Raw genomic sequence first — 16,954 nt, 5'->3', positions numbered from 1 at the left:
TGAGCTCGTCACCTGAAGGGTCTTCGTATACCGACTCGCCTCCATCAACCATTGCCTCAACTTCGTGGTGAGTCCCCGTCACGTCGTCGTTTTCGTCCAACATGTCGATATCACCGTCTTCGCCGGCGGCAGCCTCTTGCATGTGCTTCTCGACTCGGTAGAACTCGTCCAAGTTTGCCATGATTTGGGAGATGAAACGCGATCGTGTGGGCTCCCATCGTTGATATGCATTGCCCCAGGCTGCAACGTTCCTGACGTCAGCGACGAGATCAGTCTAAGTACGAAAAGGGTGAAACAACACCAATGCGCAGTGGCTTCGTTTCACTAGAATCTCACTCGGCGACTCAGCATCAACATACGGCATGCGAATGCCGCTCACGACTTATGCACTATCGGTTCGGTGGGTACCAATGCAGTGCGTGTTGCTCAAAGGGTGTGCAGGCAGAAAACGGGACGCCACAGGCGCCGTGTGGGTTCGCTTGCGCCGGAAGCGCACCATGACGAACTCATAGAGACATAAGTTGTCAAGTACGTGCGGTCGGTAGCAGTAATCATCCAGTAGGGACGCCGCACGGTACACCGCAACCGACGTGTCGCCGTCGTGTAGCTCGACGAGATCACACGAGTGCTCGTCACCATTCATCAACTCCTTCAAGATGTCTTTCAACGGTAGTGGTGCACAGTGAGAGCTCCTATAGCAACACAAGCATCTAATTACCGCGAGCGGGCCGGCGATCTCGCGGCGGTTAGTGACCGCAAATGTGAGTGACGCCACTCGTCGGCGTCCGACACTTGCTCGGTCAGAGTTGTTGCACTGGTCGAGCTACTCTCGAGCCTGACGGCTTCGGAAGGAAGCTAGCGCAGCAGCCGTCACGGACTCGATCAATGCTTGCGGCTTTGTGACATACTTCGTCACATAGTATATTCGCAGGAGAGCATCAGCACCGCCAATCATGACTTGGATGTCATGGTTCGACTTGAATGTGGACATCATAACGGTGTTGAAGCCATTCACGTACTCATACCCGAGGTGACGAGCAACACTGACGCCTTCCGCAGTGTATCGATACGCTTGCGCGGCAATCCGTACCGACACGTGCCCGATGCAGCAGAGCTCTTTTTTTTAAGCAACTTCCAACGTATGACCACCAGTGCATGTTGAGGAAGTACACTAGCACTGATTCAGCAAAGGCCAGTACGTGTGACGGCCACCGAGCGTCGTCGAAAGACGGTGGCAATGTTAACACGGCTTGATTGACTGAGTCCATGCGGAACATATCGTCTTGAAAGCGCTCGCTGAGCTGTGGCGGACAGTTCAGTGACCGGAGGCCGTTCCCTTCACTGGCGGAGTTGTTTTTGCGGCCCGCCAAGTAGCAGTCACGGCGGAAGATTGCGCTCTTTGCTGCGATCGTCGATCCTCGGCAACGTAACCGCCAGCTTTAGCTCGTCTGCTGAGTGTTCTCGCCGCGGTGGTGGCCACAGTGGTGGGCGATGGTCAAGAATCACGCGGCGCAAAACGTGTTGAGAGCTAGCCTTGCGGCCACACTGACCACATTGAACCAGCAGCGGCTCTGCTGACTGCCCGTCTTGCCGCCGGTCTGGTCTTGCATAGGCTTTCATTGGGATTGGCAGCTCCTTCAAATGCGCGTACGACTCACCACAAAACTGACAGTGCGATTCAGCAATATCCAGCGGAAGTGATGTCGTCACGATACTATCTGTATACTTTTCAAGGTTACGGTAGTACTGCTCGCCGTGGGTCTCGATGGCACGGTCAAACGCTGCTCAATTTGGCGGTGCGTCTGCCAACCAAACGAGGAAATGGGCGTGCAGCGTCCCGCCGCCCTGCGTTTCGACCATACCGAAGTACGCAGTAACTTCTCCAAAAAGCCCGCCCAACCAATTCCTAATCACTCTGTCGTTGTACGACATTGCAGCTGACAACCCAAGTATCCCGTCCCTTGGCTCCATTATCGTTTTTGTACCAACCAAACTACGCTTGTACCGCCACTGCTGCCAGGTCGAAACCAAGGTATACCACATCGGGACAGTGACCCCACCGTGATTCCACCACATTCATCTTCAACAGCCTACGCATGTATCTCGAAAAAGATCTACGACAACTTGACATATATTTACTCACTCTCAACTGACACAGGCATGCGCAATCTAAGTCTAACCAACATCTACTTAACAACATCTACTTAGCACCGTTACTTAACACCTTTTCTACTACCCCCCTCATTGCCACCGTTTTACAACGTTTGCACAGCGTTCGAACTGCGATCCTTGGAGCCCCTGGTCCGGTACCCAATCTTTTTTAAAACTTCTTTAAAAAGACCACCCCCCGCAAAATGTCACTCTAGAGTAGCCCAAATAAAATAAAATCGAGCCTAGTAAAAAATGATTTCTTAAATTTTCAAACGGTCGTATCTTGGCGCGAACTTCAAAGCTGACTGCAACCAGTACATGAATCGAAAGCTCGCGACGAACTCTATCAGGTACACCTGCTAACTTTAAAAGCAAGTTTTTTAGATTGCTAAGGATCATTTGGTTTTAAAGTTGTCTCATTTCGGAAATCGTTTACCTGGTTTGGTGAAATCGCTAGCCATTAAAAATATGGTACCAGAAAATGTCGGCAAAAAAGTCAATCCCCCCCCATCAACTACTTGAAGTAACTATTTTCAAACACATATACTACTGACTTCATTCGCTTAATAGTCTTCCGTCGAGTCCGAAGAATCCGAGGCAATTACTCCCATGTTATCCTTCGCAAACCTCGATGTGCAAACGGTTGAGGCTCCACCTACATTTGCGTTCTCAGTAGTCGAGGTAGCGCAGCTGGCGACGATCTCGTTGCTATCACTTTCGACCCCCCACTCAATCAGACTCGCCTCGTTTCGCTTTACCCGCTTCATTTGCTGCTTCTCCCTCTTGTGTCCAGCACAATACCCGCTTTTGTCGGCGTATTTATTACACCATTCAAGACTACAATGCCTGCCGCCGCCATGATCATAACACAGTCCCTTGGTCGCCCGTCTCTTCGTGCAGCCCTCGATCTTACACCGCTTGCCTCCACCATGGGCACCACAGCGACCTCCTGGCTCCGCTACCTTTTCACACCCATCCACTACGCACAGTGGAGCGCCACCGCCATGAGCTCTACACAGATTCTTAGTTCGAGCGACCATCAGACAGCCTTCAACAGTGCATCGCTTGGCGTCCGTCGGTTTGCCACCATGAGCATAGCACAGTCCCTTCCTTTGCGCGCTCTTCTCACAGCCTTCCACTGTACAAGCCTTACCTCCGTGAGTGTAACAGTGTCCACCTTTAGTAGCAGATCGCTCACAGCCGCCAACTTTGCAGCGAGTGCCTCCTCCATGGCTTTTACATAACCCTCGAGACTTGACTTGGTTGGTACAGTCTTGGTGTTTGCATTGTGGGCGCTTGTAAGTTTTCTTTGCCTGAGTTTTGGGCGTAGGCAAAGTGGGCGAGCCTACAAGCGCATTTAAAGGGTTACCAGGGTGGTGGTTATCGAAGTAGCTTAGAGAAGAACCAGAGTCGCTTTACGTACTCATGGTCACACTGCCAGTGACTCACTGGCTTGCAGCTTGATGGACTCTCGAATAGGTACGATCTGCGACGTGTGTACAATGTCAATGTCAATGTTAGGCATGCTGTTTGCAGTCTGACGGTCGTTTTAGCACATAGTAGTCTCAGTTGCATGGCCCGAAAGATCAGCGGATAGCTTTCCAGCAGCAACGAGTTGGACGAAAGCCTGTCACCAAATCCGCGGTTCCGGACCCGATAGCAAGGTTTTGTCGAAATGTGCGTGAGGCACCAGGTCCGTGATGGTGACGCAACCTTTGATACACAAACAAACTGTCCGGTATTCTATACATACATGTTTTGACGAAGCTTTCACTGAACAGACTGGCGTTCTCTGTCTGTAATGTTACCTCAATGTTGTTTTAATTGGAGCAACAGTAAACACTAAAAAAAATTATTGCTGGTCGATAGGTGTCACAAATAGCACACATATATCTACATCCACAACCGAGTTCATGTCCACTTCTAATTCTTCATCACAGTCCGAAATGATCAAGAAACCATTGATTTCAATCTTCGACTGGGACGACACGCTGTGTCCAACAACGTGGCTTCATGCTCGAGGGTTGCTAGTGGCGCACGGACTCATTGACGGAGCTCCATCCATGGAGATCGAGACGTTTGAGGAGAAACCCGCTCCCTCCCCATTGACTTCATCAGATCGACAAGGACTAGAACTATTAGAGTGTCAAGTTCTGGAGCTTTTGCAATTGGCGGCTCGATTTGGCCCTGTATTCATCGTCACGGCCGCCTCGTTGCCTTGGGTAGTGGCGAGTGCAGAGAATTTTTTGCCTAGAGTTCGGCAGTTCTTACTGGACAATCAACGTCAATGTGAGAATAAAAATGCCGACATTGAACGCGTGCAGGTGGTGTCGGCGAGAGATTGGTACCATCATCAAATTGGTACAGGTGGAAGTCAGCTTGAGTGGAAATGCGCTACATTTGAAGCGCTGTGTAGCCATCTGAAAGTGCAAGATGTGTTCGCGAGGTTAAAGACTCGAACCGATTTGATCTCGATTGGAGACGCGCGCTTTGAGCAGGAAGCGTGTGTGAGGATGGGGATGGAGGCGAGTGAGTGTTTGCGAAGTAAAACGATGAAATTCGTCGAGCAGCCGACGTTGAAGGAGTTGTTGGAGCAGCTTCGGATGATGAGCAAGATGTATGAGTCAATGTGTCAATACGACGGCGGACTCCATCTTTGCGTATCGAGGAAAGAGACGAGCAACTCTCAGCACAGTTGTGGGGACGGAGATAGACTTGTCGAGAATGCACTTGAAACGTTGCAGCTGGTACAAATTGACCGGGTTACCGAGTTAAAAGAGTCCACTGCTAGAGATTGCGAGGCGAGACTTCGACAACTTCTAGCCGCAGCAGACTCGTTGGCCTATAAAGTACGTTATGCTGACCACGACCATAGTTACCAGAACAAACCACCGCTTGCAGCTGTACCGGGAGCTCGAAGCTGAAATGAAGAATTATTTCTAGTGTAGAATAGTCACAGGGTAGGTAGAACTTAAATATAATGGCATAGGCGCCTTCAGACGCTTCACTTAGCTTCACGTACGCGGCCAATGCACACCAAACTTAAATACTTGCTGATAAATTAGCTTTCACTTAGCTGCGACTGCCGTTAATCTTTTTTTTTCTCGTTGGGATGCAGATTCCATGTACACGGACCCAGTAGTAAATCCGAAGAAGACTTTGAAAGTGTATCCAGAATTAGTGATCACCTCCGAAATGCTCCGGTCAAACTTTCTCGCATGAGCAGATTCTTATCCACACAACATCTTGTATCTAAACAGGCCCGCGAGGAGGCGATTGTCGCTTGATGGAATTTCAAACTTCCTACAAGACTGAATGTGCAAAATTCGATAAGCTTGCAAGATTCTAGCAAGGAGAACAGCAATGACGCGAGTGTCTCTCATTTTCCAATTTGATCTACAACACGACCGATAATTTCCCTTCGTTTGTTTTGTGCTCTTCCCAAAACTTCAAGCAGCAAAATGCTCACTCGTTTCGCCGTCCAGCTCGCCTTTAATCGCTGCCTCGATCGCATTTTTCTCCTCGTCTTCGGACGCCTGCCTCACGGGGTTGTTCGGGGGTAATGACTGCAATTTCGACAGCACGGGCATCAAGTGCTCGGCCGGACTTTGGATGCTCCGTGTGATGAGAACACTCCGTCAATTCCTTCCGGCGAGTTATTGAGCGCAGGTGGACTGAGCGGTGGCGTCACCGCAGATGCCCCATGCGATGATAGCACTCGTATTCACGAGTCGTGAGTCATGAGTGAAATGACAAGTGGTCTACTAAGTTCTGACTTGTCGGTATCGCCACCGTGCATGCTCCGTGCTATATACCATATAGGTAATGATACGTCAGTCATTTCGAGAGGACCACCAAGCGGTCCATTTCTTGGGTTGCCGGCCGCCGGCGACGGGTACTCTGAAGGCGGATGTGACCTCTGTAATACTCGCGAACAAAACCCGGAAATTTCCCGGAGCGGACGACGAGAGAGCTCTTCTTCCACTCATTACAATCTGTGTTTTTGCAAGAACCACCGAGTCATTTCGGCTTACTGCGGCCCCTGGAGTTCTACGTCGTCGGATTGTAGAAAGTCCAACGAGGATCGGTATGATCTCACGAAACGGGAGCTCCCGAGGATTCTCGCTCCTCTTCTTGTTGCTATTCTGGTCTACCACGAGCTCTCTGGCCCTGGGCCGACGATACATTCGCCCTCTTCCAGACCCTGTCAAGGCCGAGCTGATGTCCGAGGAGACTACCAGCCACGTGGCCCCCAACACCCGACAGCAGCAGCTTCAGCAGCTCCAGCGTGTTTATTGTCGGGGTAAGCTGCTGCACGATGTGCAGATGCAAGAGCTCTTCCCTGACAGCAAACACTTCGTGGATATGCCCATCAAGGCCACGTCGTCGGTAGATGAAGTTCTGACTCAATTCAAGGAGCTCAAGGCGAGTTTTAGTAACGAGACAACAGGAACAGAACGGAAAGCGCAACTCGCTGCGTTCGTAGACCAGCACTTTGACGCTCCAGGAGCAGAACTGGTGCCAGTCACCCCGCCAGACTACAAGGAGGGCGAAATACCACACAAGATCAAAGAGATTAGAGATGGACGTCTGCGTGGATGGGCGACGGAAGTCCACAAACTGTGGAAGGTGCTCGCTCGCGTCCCTGCGTCTGCCTCTGCGGACCAAGCGTCTAGGAGCTCATTTCTTCATTCGCTTCCTATTGCAGCACCGGATGACCCTCAAAACGCACTGGCACGTCGATTCAACGGAGAAAACGTGCTCGTTGTGCCCGGTGGTCGCTTCCGTGAGAGCTACTATTGGGATTCGTACTGGATTGTCCAGGGACTTCTCGTCAGCGGGCTGCGTCAAACTGCTCGCGGAGTCGTGAATCACTTGCTTGAATATGTGGCGGAGTTTGGCTTCGTTCCCAATGGCGGGCGTGTCTACTACCTCGCACGCTCACAGCCGCCAATGCTCTCAGATATGGTGCGTGTAGTTGCGAAGCTGGACGATGGAAATGGCTCAGATGACTGGGACCTTCAATACTTACGAGCTGCGGTGCCCTTACTTGAGCGAGAGTACGACTTCTGGATGCATCGAGGCGTCCACGGCCATGCAGTTGAGGTCCCAGGATCAAGTGAGACCTTCGTGCTCAACCGCTACGTCGCACATGCTGACGAACCTCGACCTGAATCATACCGTGAGGATGTTAACACGGCGTCTACTGTATTTGGCAACGACAGTGATGCTGCGGAGAAGAAATCACTGTACAACGACATAATCGCAGCGGCAGAAAGCGGCTGGGACTTCAGCAGTCGATGGTTCAGCGACTACTCTACTTTAAATACGATCCGCACTTCGAGAGTGATTCCTGTTGAACTGAACGCCATTTTACACCGCGTGGAGCTCAACCTCGCAACATTCCACGAGCTACTGGGAAATTCCGATGCATCGGCACGGTTTCGGGACGCAGCGAAGACTCGCGTGAGAGCGATGGATGCTATTTTATGGAGTGAGTCGGATGGATGCTGGAAGGACTATTTGTTGGACTCCCGCGAGCATTCTCCAGTGGTATCCATGTCGAACTATTCTCCGCTGTGGGGTGGAGCTTTTGATGCTTCTGTTGCTTCTCGATTGGAGAGAATCGTGATATCATTAAAGAGATCGGGGCTAGTACAGGAGGGAGGTATCCAAACCACGACGTCCGTCACTGGACAGCAATGGGATGCACCAAACGCGTGGCCACCGCTGCAAGATATCATCATTGAAGGCTTGCTGACGGCAGGAACAGCAACATCGCGCGCTCTTGCGAAAAGTCTCGTGCAAACGTGGGTCAGGGCCGGATTCGTAGCCTGGCAGAAAACTGGGCTCATGTTTGAGAAGTACAACGCTCTGCAGCTTGGGGGTGTAGGAGATGGCGGCGAGTACACACCGCAGTTTGGTTTTGGCTGGTCGAACGGCGTCATTCTTACTTTCCTGACCAAGTATCAAGAGCAAATTGGTGATGCGGCTGATTCGTTTGGCTCCCCAACGACCTCTAAAGTAGTATTTAAAAAATACGACCGATTGCTGTTTTAATTGGATAGTGCTGCAAGAACAACGTGCTGTCCAAATAGAAACGCGATCTATTTTTGGCTGCCGATTTTCCCGCCTTGAAAAATGAAGTCAAATAAATTGTTGGTACAAGCGCCACACTAATTAAATTAGACGCAGTCTCAAAATTAAATTTTGAGACTGCGTCAAACAAAATGATACTTACGGTACGAGCCATTTAAAGTTATCGAGCTTAAAGTTGGCCAATTGATTTTCGCACTTAACCGAAATTGTGTCACATTAACTGTAAACTTTCATTGAAAAAACTGTAAAACTACCCTTATTCAATTGCTTTTAACAAGAGCTTTTAAATAGCACTTGAACTTTTAAAGTTGAAAAAATACTGAGCTCACAGCACTCCTAAATGTATCGTCATTTCGAGGGCCCATAAATGGAGATAATATTTTTGAGCGACCACAACTTCTTCAGTTTAAGCATTCTGTAGCTTATAAGGGCTCAAGAGAAAGAGTAGACGCCCCGCTTTCGTTTAGAGTGCTTAAATCGCGATTCGTACTTAGGTTCGTAATAATCATTTTGTTTTGGGTCTCGTTTATTTTAGTAAACCTATCTAAATTCGTACAACCCCCTCTGATAGGTTGTATCTGAAGAAAGATCATAAATGAGTGTCGACACCAGGCGCGACGTGAAGGCTCAGGCTGAGACCCAGCGCTGAGAGAGGCGTCATACTCACGCGGAAGTGCTAAAACATGTGCGATGCCAGCCCTTGTGTGAAGAGGCCACCCCCAACAATATATACAAGTGATCTGTCGGTGCCCGGCATACTGAATCCTATTCTACGCCTGACGCTGCAGCCTGCGGCTGCGGACTTGCCGACGTGCCACGTGCGGAGCTGTTATACCAAGTTTACTATGTTCGCTGGACAAGAGCGACCGTATCGTCGTGGTGCTCACAACGATACTGACTTAGATGAAGTATGCTTTATATTACTTTATGTAAAGAATAGAGCTTTGCGGAGAGGCGTACTGGCTTGCTTGTGACATGTTCTCTCTCACAGCTCAATTTGTGGTTCAGCGAACCCAAGAGGAGACCAAGCCCACACCAGTACTGCACCCTGTCGTGGCCTTTTGCTCGACGCTCACGGTGTTTACGTACATTTTTTTATTGCTCTGTTTCTTAAGTGTAAGTCTGTTCTAATGGCACCTCTTGGAGAGCAGTCCAGTGACGCGCCCTGTGTCACCTCAGGTTATGATCCCAATAAGGGTCCATGGCTCGACATCGGACGCACCTGGTGTGCAAGACCCAAGCCCCGGCGGAATTTCGACGAATGGAAGTTGAGGAGCACTTCGATTGGCTGATAATGTGGCAGATACAGCGACTGGTTTTGATGATGATGTATTCTCACACGAAGAAGCCAAACACCTTATCCGGTCGGTATCCGGAATTCAAGGTGGCCGATCATTGGTGGAAAATTTACATGAAAGGTTGCGTGCTCGCAGCTTTCCAGTTAGAAATCAGCCACCATCGCCACCAAACAATCCGAGTGACGGCGGTGACTCCAGCGCAGGGCACCGCGAAACCCATTGAAGCCTACCAAGCATACTGGACAGCCGGAACCCCGCCGGGCGCTACGACGACGTAAATCTAACAGAGCACACGAAGTTGCTGCGCAACACGGCAGACATCCTGCTGCCCCCGTTGTCGAAGAAGGAAGAGTACACGGCGTGGGTCAGTGAGGTGCCGTTGTACTTCAAGAGCCGCCTGCTGGGCGAGATTACTTACGGTGCGGAGAGATTTGACTCCGTGGAAGGCCAGAAGAGACCCAAGTATGCAGAGTGGTACAATGCGAGGAAGGTGAAGGCATTCTCAGCTTAGTATTGTCGCTCTCGGTGGATCGACGCACGACGTTCAAGATCAACGCCGTCCGTGATCAGATGGAGGCCCCGTCACTACTTTAGCAACGAATTACTGGGCATTTTGAGGCGGTTGACGGTATCAGCCCTGATTATCTACGGTGCGAGCTGGCGAACCGTCAGCTCCAGCCCGATGAAGCCGTAGCTACGTACGTGCAGGACATTGACGCTGGGGTAAGTCGACTGCAACTAGCGAAGGGCGAGTTTGAAGAGTGGGAACATGCAAATCTAAAAAAATTCGAGCACGTTGTTGGTGTTTCCTGAACTGGCACGAGAGCACTCACTTTGGATAAGAAAACATGATCGTCGGACCATGACACTTGCTGGGATTGCAGCGCCTCCGCACTGCGGAACATTCAAGCAACCGGCTGCAGCAGCAGAGCTCGCTGACGGCGTCAAGGACGACAAAGTCGAGTGCGAACCAAGTGAGTAATGTAAGTCAACATTCAAGACAAGGACATACAGGCAAGCGCCAGAGGCAGCCCAGGGGCAAGAACGCCGACAAGAAACGGCGCTTTACCGGTGCTAACTGCGAGAAGCATGACCTTTGGTACACTGAGTGTCCTGCGAGCACTGACATGGAGCTGAAGCCTGAGGTGGTACAGCGCTTAAAGAAGAAGGCCAAGAAAGAGGCAGTGTCGCTGATCAACTCAGTGCGTTGCGTGCATATGACACCGACGGCTGTCCAACCGCACGCCTGTTCGAGAACTTGGCGCTGAGCTCGTCGCATACAATTGAAGGTGCGACTGGAGAAAGCTGTGAGAGACGATCGGCGTCACCCATCTACTCACTGATGTCATCTGCGAGTGATGACGACGAGACGGAAGAGCGCATGGTGAGACCAGCGGATGAAGTGAGCGTGCCAATGACGCCATAGCAGATGCAGCTACAACTGAGTCAGAGTGTACAAACTACTAAAGCTGTGCATGGACTCGTCGATGGGTAGCGCCGACTCCTTCGGCGCGTAGTGCGCTGCTACGTAGCTTGCAGCTGGCGTTGGACTAGTTCCCGAGGTAATCAGCGTGCGTGTGGTCGATGGCAAGATATCCGACGCCGTGTCTTCGCCTGCGTGCTCGGCGTTATTCAGTTTGAATTCAGCCAGTGGGAGGAAAGAGCTCCAGTTGGCAAATGACGCGGCGTAGCCTTGAAGTATGTCTTCGAAGACCCGGTTCACCCGCTCGGTGTGGCCGTCCATCTCCGGGTGCGCAGCAGAGGACATCATCCGCTTCGTGCCTGTCAACTCGAAGAAATTGGTCCAGAAGGCGGCCATGAAGCGAGGATTACGGGCGGAGACAATGGATTTGGGCGATCCGTGGTGACGGAATACATGGTCGACGATGTGCGCCGCGGGTTAGCGGTGAGTGCAAGGTGAACGGGCACGAAGTAAACCATCTTGCTGAATCGATCGACGAGGACGAGGACGCCCGTCGGGCATTCATGCGGCAGACCGAAGCCAAAGTCGATTGAAACTGATTTCAAAGGCTCCGTGGCAATTGGGAGCGGGCGTAAAGGCGCCTGCGACGGGGGAAAGATTGACACGTTGCCAAACCGCGCAAGATCACATTCATTTGCGTACCTATTTGTACAAGTGGTGCTAATAGAAATCGCGGGACACGGCCGCGATTGTCTTCTCGCGGTCGAGGTGTCCGTCGATGGGGGCGCCATGCAGCTCGTGTATGTCCCACGAGCGCAAGTCGGGGCATTGGGGATGACTATTCGAGGAACAGCATACTGGTCAATGCTGTACGTCAGAAGCTCGTCGTTGAGCTGGTATCGGAGAACCAGATTGCGATATGACTGTGACAAAGCCCCTAGTGTGATATCACGGGGAGGTTGAAGGTGCTACTTGATCTTCGAGTGGACGGGATCATGTTCATAGACAGCGACGATCTCGTCCCGAAGCGACAGCACTGGGGCGACGCTCGTCAGGCTCAAGCACCGCGTCACGCACGTGGCACACGGCCCTTCATCGCCGACGGCACCCCGAGGGTCATAATCGGGACGACGCGAAAAAGCGTCGGCGAGGAAGTTGTTCTTGCCGGGATTGTAGTGGACTACGATATTATATTCCGAGAATAACGATTGCGAACGCGGCATGCGTTGAGACAAATGCAGACTCTCTTGATCGCTGTTCGCAGCGATGCGTGGCCCAAGTAAACTGCGAAAGCCTGTTCCCCCAACAAGTACACCCTGAACTTAATCAAGGCGTAGCGCATTGCCAGGAGTGCCTTGTCGTGAACGGGATAGCTCCATTCTGCGGGGTTCATCTGTCGCGATTGATAGCTGGCAACGCGCTCTCGACCATCGCCGTCAAACCGGATCAGCGCGCACCCAATCGCGAAGTCACTGAAATCGCATACGACATGGAACAGCTTGGACTCGTCGGGCAGCATTAGTGTTGGTGCGGCTGCACAGCTTTTCTTCACCAGATCGAAAGCTTTCTGGTGCTCGGGACGCCACGACCACGCGGCGTCTTTCTTCAGTATCGACCAGAGCGACTGGATCAGCCCCGCGTACTTCTTGGTGTACTTGTGGAGATAGTTCGCAAGTCCCAGTCATTGCCGGTGCTGCGTTAAGTTTGAAGGAATAGGTCACGCGCAGATGGAGAGATTTTCTCCGGGTCAGCCTGGACGCCATTCTTACTAAAGAAGCAGCCAAGAACCGGTATTTTCGGTGCGCAGAAGATACATTTCGTCGGGGTTCGCGTACAACTTTGCCTCTCGCACGAAACACCTGCTTCAGCTGTCGTATGGGCCTTCCACGGCGCTAAAGCCACCCTTAGCATGACTGTATGCGAAGTTATCGCCGAAGTTGCTCGACGCGAAGCCGCGCAGGGGCCGCAGCACGTGGGAAATCATACGATTGAAAATGACGGGTGCGTTCTTGAGACCCTGGGGTATCACAAGCCATTCCCAGAGCATACCGCTTGGGGTACTTAAAGACGTGAGGGGATCGTCATCCCGGCCTCATCAAGATCTGGGAGAAACCGTCCGTCAGATCGATAGCGCTGTAGATCACGTTGCCAGACATGTAGTCGAGGATCATATCCTAGCGCGCGATCGAAGTCTGTGCTGGGACGATGGCGTCATTCAGCTTGTTGAAGGCGTGGACGATGCGCCAGCCGCCGGTCGCCTTCTTGACACTGAAGGTGGGGCTTGAGTGAGCAGAGATGCTTTCACTCACATGTCCGGCTTGGCGACGACTCTCAAAGAAACCGTCGATGGCCTTGACCTGATCTCGTGGCAGCGGCCACTGCCGCGTCACGCAGTACTTCGTTCCCCGCGTGAGGTCAATCTCGTGTTGTACTCCGCGGTCAGCGGGCAATTCTCCAGGGATCTTGTCGGGGAATACGTCTTCGTGCTCGCATGCGAGGCTATACACGGGGTTCGAAGACGCTTTCAGCGACTAAGACTGCGCAGCGAAGCGTTCCTCACACGCCGACTTCGGTTCTGTGTGTTTGCCACTTCGTGGTCGCTTACTGTGTGGAGCCCCTCGTCACGTGTCGTAATGAGACAAACTTGCTCGACGCCGCCACGTTTGAGGTTGCGAAGAAAGATCTTCCAGGAGAGGCCTGGAAGACACGTAATTGAAGGGGCTTTGCACGGTTTGTTAGCGATTTCGACTACGCGCTGTCGATGAGGTGCGCCATCTACGTATTCCACCACGGAAAGTGACTCCATGGCGGGCGTCGTGCTTTCAGACGACGGTGATGTTTGGACTTCTTCGTCTTGCGCTCACCGCGCGTGAGCACGAAGGGGGGGGGGGTATAAGGCTATTGCTAAACGATGCTACAGACGATGAATCTTCCCTCCTTCAAGTGCGAGGGGCCACGTCCATCGGCACCGATATCGCGCAGGTGAACCGCATGAACGCGTACGACATCGGGAAGCGGGAGCAACGCATGCTCGGCCGCAGACACTTGCTGTGGTGGGAACCTATGCTCGACCACCATTTCCTCGCGCGGTGGGAACCCATGATCGACCGCCAGATCTGCTTCGAACGGGAGCCCATGCTCGATCGTCGTCTCGTATGTTAGTGGGAGCCCACGCTCGACCGCAATCTCGTTAGCCTCGCGTGTACGCGAGGGACTCCTAGTTGGTGCATCCAACAATACTGCGCATGTCGTACCTAGAGGGCCATCGCTCACTCTGTGTACGGGTCACGTCGTGGATGATCGGTTTAGGACGATAACGTGTGGCCAATCTCGCGGTGACACAAGGAGGTGGGTGAACACCTCGCTGACTTCGAAGTTGTGTCGACGCTGGACCGACCGCGCTAGCCAGTGATCTTAGGCTGGTAGCGCGCGAGCCACGGCATCCCGAGGATACGATCAAAGGCGTAGTTCATCGAGATCACCGGGAAGTCGTCTCCAATGGAGAAGCCGTCGAATTGGTTTGGGAGTTGTACCTCGCGTACCGAGACGCGGTGCGACTTACCGTCGGCGAGTTTCACAACAACCTCGTCGGGATCGTCGACAACAGGGATCGCTGAGGGCAACACCGACAAACACGAAGCGCGGAAGAAGCTGTTCGTCGCTCCGGAGTCCAGGAGCGCGCGCAGTGGACGCTGGGCGCCAGCGACGTGGAGTTTCAGGATGATAAGTCTCGAGTCGTCACTGGCAGTAGTGGCGTTGAAGTGTGCATGAAGCACTCGAGGGCTAGGGTGTCGGGTCGCCGCCGGTGGGCCCGGCCTCCATTTCAGCCAGTAGGGCGCCCTGCACCTACTGGTCCAGGCCGGGTTTTGACTGGGCGAAATGGCTGGAATTGTCGACGTCGTCGGCCGTGACGTTCGCTGCAACAGGGGCAAGCGCGCGGCAAACAGCCGCGCGGTGACCAAGCTTCTGGCAGCGATAGCATGTCATCGGACTCGGGGGTCCGCCTCCACGCGAAGTGCGTCCGTGTGTCGATACCTCACTGGCATCGATCTCCATCGGCTCGGACGCGTTTGCCGAGTCGGCTCCGGCGTCGTGCGGGCGTATGACGACGTCATCACGTAGCTCTCGCAAGGTTCGAGGGCGAATGCCTTTTCAAGGGTGTCGGGATCCGCACGAGTGAGGCTATAACGCATCATACCGTCTCACACGAAGAAATGAACCTGTGAAACCATGTCGGATGGGGCTCTGGTGATGCAAGAAGCGAGGTATCTAGTCTTCTGAACATAGTCCCACATCGACATCTTACCCTGTTTGAGGGCAAAGAATTAAGCTCGGACACGGGATTCATCTTGCGGGGGCTCGAAAGCCAGACGTAGGTAACACTGGAGCCCCTCCAGAGTGAGGAACGCCTGCGCATCTACGACAAACTTACCGAGGGCCCACTCTTTGGTTTTCGCGGACAACCGGGAGAGGAGGGAATTCATGCTTTTCGACGGCGCCTCGATCAATCTCGAGGCGATGTCTATTTCCCGAAACCACCGATTCAGCGGCAGTCGGTCTGGACGGATGCCTGAGTACGTCGAGGTTTCCATCTTGATGGCGTCGTTCCTGGAACGTGAGGAAGTCTGTTGGCATTGCTTGGCGTCAGCGAGCTCTCGTTCCATGGATTCTTGAGCGGCTTGACGTTGCTGTTCGGGGGACGCCGCGCTCAGCGGCGACACCACGTCCGGCCACCGCTGCGAGGCGGTGGAAAGCCTACCACTCAGCCTGGGTAAGGTGGGGGAAGCTGTCGTGCTCAGTAGCTGTTCCGGTGGAGCCGGAGGTCAAGCCGTGCTGCATCTTGGTCTTGGTCTTGGTCGTTGGAAAGACAACAAAGTGCTACCAGGTGTAACGGGCTAGGTTTCCACCGTCACTAGCGTACACGCAGCGGTGAGGAAGTTCACAAGCAAGATAGACTTAGCGCTTAGTGAAATAGACTCTAAATTAGTTTAGGAACAGGGCAGGAGCCCTAGACCTCTGAGAACCACTCATATGCAGGTCGACTCCTGACTGGATTTAATATTTCCCTTTTTAGCCAGTCAGAGAATGACAATGCAGCACGCGGTTAGCGCGTGCTTTTCTACCTACTTTTGAAAAAGAATGTACCTACTTCTGTAATTGGGGAGTGGCCCACTATACAATAGGAAGGTTGGATGATTATGTATATGGATCATGTCTGGCGCTGCCGTTGAGCTTGTCGCCACCGGCTCACCTGTCCAAGTTAACGTACGCCTTTCCGGTGGGCGTCCTTTTAAAACGAAAGGGCGTGGCTGCAGTGTTGGTGATGATAGTGTTGGAAAAGCTATTGTCCACGTGGACCACAGCAAGAACCGCGGCCTGGAATATCCGTTCGGCTGGCTCCCCACGATTGGGAAAGCACTGGCGGCTAGACTCAGCGCAAGGACACCATCAAGGATGTCGAGACGAAGTAAGTGTAGCTAGACACTCACTCCTCAATACATAAGCTGATTCATACTGCCTAATTTCAGGTTATGAGCTCAAAAACAACGCACAAGGTCGGCGGGAGCTCTGCTCCGACAACCCCCGGAAACCAAGGTCGCCAAGGTAGACGACGATGGCCAGCATAAGGGTACTGAGGCAGTCATTTTGCCGAAGGACCCGCATGAATATCTTCTGGGCCTCCTGACGGGCCTTGCGCAGCGAATGGAATGCCTGGAGACCTTCCAGTTGCACCAGGGGTGGCACGACAGGTGCCCCACGCACGAAGCGAGCATATTTGAGTCGGCTATCGGGCTCGGCAGGGCCATGGATCGGCGCGCGTTTGACAGGACGCCGCCGCCACGTGACTCGCTCGTGTCGCCGGGGACGTACTTCGGCGCGAGGCAGAGCAATTACGGCCAAGAGGCAGCCGCAAACGTCGAGATGGCACAAGCGCCGCAGCCGATGCAGCCGCAGCACTTCGTGCCGCCACCAGTCTACAGGC

The 16,954-nt window shown here is 52.8% G+C and overlaps 3 protein-coding genes across 3 annotated transcripts; 2 read left to right on the top strand and 1 right to left on the bottom strand.

The window, feature by feature from the left end:
- Positions 1 to 2,714: 2,714 nt before the first annotated feature.
- Positions 2,715 to 3,676, bottom strand: PITG_06810 (uncharacterized protein; the record flags this gene model as incomplete). The annotated part of the gene is made up of 2 exons (XM_002904751.1): positions 2,715 to 3,289; positions 3,601 to 3,676. 2 exons carry the CDS (start codon positions 3,674 to 3,676, stop codon positions 2,715 to 2,717), a joined length of 651 nt encoding a protein of 216 aa, XP_002904797.1.
- Positions 3,677 to 4,064: 388 nt separating this feature from the next.
- PITG_06809 (protein kinase) lies at positions 4,065 to 5,075 on the top strand (the record flags this gene model as incomplete). The annotated part of the gene is made up of 2 exons (XM_002904750.1): positions 4,065 to 4,913; positions 5,034 to 5,075. The coding sequence occupies 2 exons, from the start codon at positions 4,065 to 4,067 to the stop codon at positions 5,073 to 5,075; spliced, it is 891 nt and encodes a 296-aa protein (XP_002904796.1).
- A 1,165-nt stretch (positions 5,076 to 6,240) lies between these two features.
- On the top strand, positions 6,241 to 8,211 carry PITG_06808 (trehalase, putative; the record flags this gene model as incomplete). Its single annotated transcript, XM_002904749.1, has 2 exons — positions 6,241 to 7,341; positions 7,393 to 8,211. 2 exons carry the CDS (start codon positions 6,241 to 6,243, stop codon positions 8,209 to 8,211), a joined length of 1,920 nt encoding a protein of 639 aa, XP_002904795.1.
- Positions 8,212 to 16,954: the final 8,743 nt, after the last annotated feature.

This window comes from Phytophthora infestans, genomic scaffold (assembly GCF_000142945.1).
Source record: "Phytophthora infestans T30-4 supercont1.10 genomic scaffold, whole genome shotgun sequence".
NCBI lineage: Eukaryota > Oomycota > Peronosporomycetes > Peronosporales > Peronosporaceae > Phytophthora > Phytophthora infestans.
The sequence above is the reverse complement of the archived record's forward strand: the minus strand, read 5'-3'. Positions and strand labels throughout refer to the sequence as shown.